We start from the raw sequence: 5,470 nt of genomic DNA, 5'->3' as shown, positions 1-5,470 counted from the left end.
ATTGTGTGTGTACAATGAATACAGAGCAGTCCTGTACTAGCGAGACATTACTGCCAGATGGGCAAGGTTTGGTTATTACATATCATACATGATACATATGAATAACACATTTAATACATTAGGGACAGTATACAAATGATCATGAAATATAAAAGAATGTAATACATATGTATAAAGGTTCATACATCATACTGAATGCATCCCTGAATATGTCTTTCATATACCTACAGGCCTCATCAACAAATTTTAAATCATATATATATGCAGTATGTGAGTATATATGGATAGTATATATGAACAAATATGATATATATATATATATATATATATATATATATATATATATATATATATATATATATATATATATATACATCACAAAGGAAGCAGTGGGAAAGGCATCCTCATCATCTACAGTTTATTTTCAATGCCGACGTTTCGCGACGAATTCAAGTCGCATTTTTCAAGGCTATAAAATATAATATAATTTGCGAACATCAATAACAAATTAATGCAATGGCAACAACTCTTTATGTAGTAAAAATATTGAAAAACAAAACACCTCATTCCAAGACAAGTCCTTTTACTTATTATTGAATTGTCTTGGAATGAGGTGTTTTGTTTTTAAATATTTTACTACATAAAGAGCTGTTGCCATTGCATTAATTTGTTATTGATGTTCGCAAATTATATTATATTTTATAGCCTTGAAAATGCGACTTTGAATTGGTCGCGAAACGTCGGCATTGAAAATAAACTGTAGATGATGAGGATGCCTTTCCTACTGCTTCCTTCGTGATGTATACTTGAGCCTCAGCTCCGGCCCTTATATGTATGTATGTGTATATATATATATATATATATATATATATATATATATATATATATATATATATATATATATATATATATATATATATATATATATATATATATATATATATATATATATATATGAGCCATTCTAGAGGGTGTATGAATCTCCTAGGTCCTGAGTTGTCACCAGATGCCATAATGGGGACCAGCTAATGGTCATCTTCTCTCAGTGATAAGAGGAACCTTCCTTCCCCCAAAACCCCACAAAAGTTCGTTGATATTTAGAGTCACGTTTTCTGGCACTGATTGGCTGATAGGTCATAAAGGGAAGTGCCAGAGCCAATCACGTCCAGTAGAGAAGAAATCGGGGGTTGTGAGGAACTAGACAAATGGAGGAGAATGCCCAGCATCCCCTTGAGAGGGGCAGTTAGGTTCCGTTCAAGGTTTCCCCCTCAGCCTCTAACTTGTGTTTCCTGTAGATTTTAGTTTACTTAGATATTTGGGTCTTTGTGTAAGTTTTAGTTAATACAGATTATTGTTAAATTTACCCCGTGTCTTATTTAAGCATGACCCACAGTACTGCAGCCGGACCAGAGTAAGTAAGCCCGATGAGAGATCGTGGTCCTATCTATCTATCTATCTATATATATATATATATATATATATATATATATATATATATATATATATATATATATATATATATATATATATATATATATATATATATATATATATATATATATATATATATATATATATATATATATATATATATATATATATATATATATATATATATATATATATATATATATATATATATAAACTATTATATAAATATGAAACTCTTTCAAATTTTCTTATCCATTTCTTAGTTTCCTAAATTATTACAGCGTCAAAATCTTACATGTTGCAACACCAGTTTTAGTAGTCATAATCAGTCAATCAATTTCAACCATTTTTCATTTTGGCTGAGCTTTTTATTAGTTTTTTTTTTGTTTTGTTACCTATGCAGCCCTTACTTTACTCATATTAAACAGATTACTCGTTCCCAACCATCCCAACAACGTAAGGCACCTGGCAAAAACTGACTTCTTTATCTCTTCTTTTCACTAACAAGAGCAATTTCAATATCTTTAAAATCAGTGTGTGTAAAGGGTTAAAAGATTCTAAGACTGAAGAACACTTCTTGAGTCACAATATATAATAAAAACATTTCTTGAGCCACAATATATAATAAAACTATTTCCATTCTGAGATAAATTTCCTTTATGGACTTTAAAATTGCAAGCAGTTCTGCTGTAAAATTAGACGCAACCGATGACAGTCTCCAGCTTCTTTCTATATCAGGGAAGGCAAATCTAAAGCTGATGCCAGCATCTAACGTTGAGTCATCTGAGAAAACTGCTACAGAGTTATCACGTTGAGAGGAATCATCTAAAAATATTTATTTCATTGCCTCACGGGACATTTCTTAACGTGGCATTTGGCCACTGCCATCGTTATTGCTGCAAAAGATATCGAAAGGCCATCAACATAAAGGGTATATATTACATCTGTGGGAATTACTTTGGCTAGCCCATTGATTGCTAATGCAAACAAGGTTACACTTAGAACACTTCCTTCTGGCACTCCTTGGGTGAATACATCTGACACTGTTGCTAAAACCTGGACCTAAAATAATCTATTACTTAAAAAAGCCTTGATAAAAAGAGGCAAATTGCTTCTCAGGTTACATTTATAAAGAATCCTCAAAATTCCATATCTCTATGTTGTATCATAAGCCTTTTCAAGATCAAAGAAAAACATTACATGATGGTGTTTGTTATCAAAAGCTTCACATACTAAAAATTCCATTTGAACCAACACATCAGTTGTGAAATGCATACTTCAAAAACCACACTGAGCAGGTGACAAATATTTATCACGTTCCAAATGCCACATCAAAGAGTATTCACCATTTTTTCCATCATCTTACACATACATGATGTCAATGGAATGCATCAATAATTCTCTATCTTGAAAGAGTATTTCCCTGGTTTAAAAAATGGCAGATTTTAACATCTCTCATAGCTTAGGGAAGACATGTTCTCGAAAATTTTGTTAATAAGGCTTAATATGGAAAATTTGGTATTTTCAGGGGTATTTTTAGCCACTGAACATCCAGTCCTGGAGCAGATTCACTACACTTTCTCAAGGCTGATTCAAATTCCTTCATAGTAACAGGTACATTACTGTATAGTGTTCATTCCCTGATGTATGAAAATCAATTTCTACATGTTCCATTACCTGTCTTGGAGGAGATTAGGGCCTTTCATCATCTTTCTTTGGAACATTAGCAAAATCATTAGAAAAATTATTTGCTATTAGCTAGGGATCTGCTACTTCATAACCACTGATCTTGATAACTGAAGTTGACAAGGAGTCAATTTGCCTGCTATTTTTCTAACCCTCTTCCACACTAATGTCAGTGGCATTTTGAATTTAATGATATGAAAACTGTGCCTTTTTAATTTCCATGAGAAAATGAGCTCTTGCTTTTCGAAATTCAATACAGTCATACTCACATTTTCGTCTGCATATCTGGTGAAAGCTGACCTCATGGTTCTAAGAGTTTCCTGGCCTTTACAAGTCCACCATGAAACTAGTCGGTGGATAAATATATCTGAAGCCCTAGATCTTGATTGAAGACTAAACGAGAATATAACTTTATTGAAAACATAAAATGATCATCTACAGAGGAAAAGTCATCAGCCAAGTCATCTACTGACCTGTGTTCCTGGAATGTTGCTCAGTCAGCTTTACCAATGTTTCATTTAGGTAGACTTGAATATGGAGGAGACAAATGGAAAGTGTTCACCGGTAAATCTATTGTTTAGCACTCTCCAACTGAAGTCAATAAAGCAGTCATCACTGCATACGGGTAAGTCAACTGTTGACAACATGCCTGTTTGAACAAGAAAATGTGTAGACTCCCCGTGTTTAGGATTCCAATATTTTCACTTTTTATGATGGAACACAGGCTATTTCCTCTCTGATTGGCAACAATATCACCCCAAAGCGGGTTTCTGCTATTCATATCTCCTAGAATAACAGAGAGACGTGGTAGCTGCTGAATATGGGATTTAAACTCATCTGTGTGGAAGACTTCACTATGTAGGTAAGTAGGGAGAGCATACTGTACATTTTCTTTGCAAATGGATCTGCACACATATCACTTACAGTGTTGACTGGATACTAATAGGAATTTATGAGGTTTCATTATGAATATATAAAACTACATCCCCATGGCTTCCTATGTTAATGTTATATGGAGAATGATAGGCTGTATACTCTTGTGGACACGGACATGTATTATTACCTTTCACAGTCTCCTGCAAAGATATACATACAGGAGACAATTCTGATATGACCAACCATAGTTATTTCCATTTATCTCTTAATCCCTGACAGTTTCACTGGAGCAAGTGAATGAATTTTACTTACATTTTGAGGTCGTTAAACTGGAACCCCTTTTCAGTGATTTTACTTTACTGCCTTGCTTCTGTTTTTTTTTCCCGGAAGAAGACTGATTGTTTATGGCTGCCTTCCATTTCAGGGTTGATGACGGTGCTGTTCCTATGGAGGCAGAACCTACAGCAGATGGCACAACCTCCTCAGTATTGTGAGTGTTGGGCACTTTTGATGGTATCTTTGACAGAGGATTATTAGACAAAATCAGTGTATCCTCCGAAGCGTCAGGAACACCAGTCACAACTGGTGCAGGCTCAAGGGAGACACAAGCACCAGATGCAGATACTGCAGCCTACAAAGTGGCAGGAGTGCCAGCTACAGTTGGCACAGCCTCCAAAGAAAAGGACACAACAAGTATAAGTGGTGCAGCCTCCAGAGAGGCAGGAGTGCCAGGTACATCTGGCACTGCCTCTGAAGAAGCAGGAGTGCCAGAAATCAATGGTGCAGCTTCCCAAGAGGCAGGAGCACAAGAAATTACTGGCACTGCCTCTGAAGAAGCAGGAGTGCCAGAAATCAATGGTGCAGCTTCCCAAGAGGCAGGAGCACAAGAAATTACTGGCACAGCCTTCGAAAAGGCAGACGTGCTAGAAATTACTGGCACAGCCTCCCAAGAGGCATGATTATAGGTCTCCAATGATCTTCCCTTTACATTACAAAAGAAAGCACCTCTGGTAGCATTTACATTTCTTCTTCAGCTGGCAGCAATACTGGAAAAGAATATTCCTGGTCAAACATATTGAAAACTTTCTCTTTTGCCTCTCTAAATGTGATACGTTCAATTACCCTTACTGTCTGGATTTCTTTTTCCATCACAACTCTGTGAAGAAGATGGATGATTGTCTCCACAACGTATACATTTTGCTTCCATATAACACACACCATGCTCTGGTTCACCAAATTTAACACATGTCGCAGGTTTGTCTTGTAGCTTCTGCCTACAAGATCCTAACATATGTCCATATTCTTGACAACAAAAACTCTCTTCGGTCTTGGGATATACAGCTTAACCTTAAAATGTAACCATGCTGCTTTTATTACATTAGGCAAGTGAGTAGAACTGAATGTAATAAATAAATATGGAAGTGGAACTAAGGCTCCATTGATCTTCTTCATTCTTTCAATTCCAATCAAATCTCAA

At 35.3% G+C, this 5,470-nt stretch overlaps 1 protein-coding gene across 1 annotated transcript; it reads left to right on the top strand.

The window, feature by feature from the left end:
• Positions 1 to 1,382: 1,382 nt before the first annotated feature.
• On the top strand, positions 1,383 to 4,952 carry LOC136851132 (KH domain-containing protein 3-like). The gene is made up of 2 exons (XM_067125099.1): positions 1,383 to 1,411; positions 4,520 to 4,952. The coding sequence occupies exons 1-2, from the start codon at positions 1,383 to 1,385 to the stop codon at positions 4,950 to 4,952; spliced, it is 462 nt and encodes a 153-aa protein (XP_066981200.1).
• The last annotated feature ends 518 nt before the right edge of the window (positions 4,953 to 5,470 follow it).

This window comes from Macrobrachium rosenbergii, chromosome 23 (assembly GCF_040412425.1).
Source record: "Macrobrachium rosenbergii isolate ZJJX-2024 chromosome 23, ASM4041242v1, whole genome shotgun sequence".
Lineage (NCBI taxonomy): Eukaryota > Metazoa > Arthropoda > Malacostraca > Decapoda > Palaemonidae > Macrobrachium > Macrobrachium rosenbergii.
Note: the sequence above shows the minus strand (reverse complement) of the source record. Positions and strands in the feature narration are given on the sequence as shown.

What these genes read in the sequence shown, in the direction of transcription:
- LOC136851132 (XM_067125099.1), top strand. Translation starts at nt 1,383, where the DNA reads ATGACCCACAGTACTGCAGCCGGACCAGA. An exon ending in AGTACTGCAGCCGGACCAGA is followed by an intron (nt 1,412 to 4,519) that starts GTAAGTAAGCCC and finishes TATCTTTGACAG; the next exon opens with AGGATTATTAGACAAAATCA.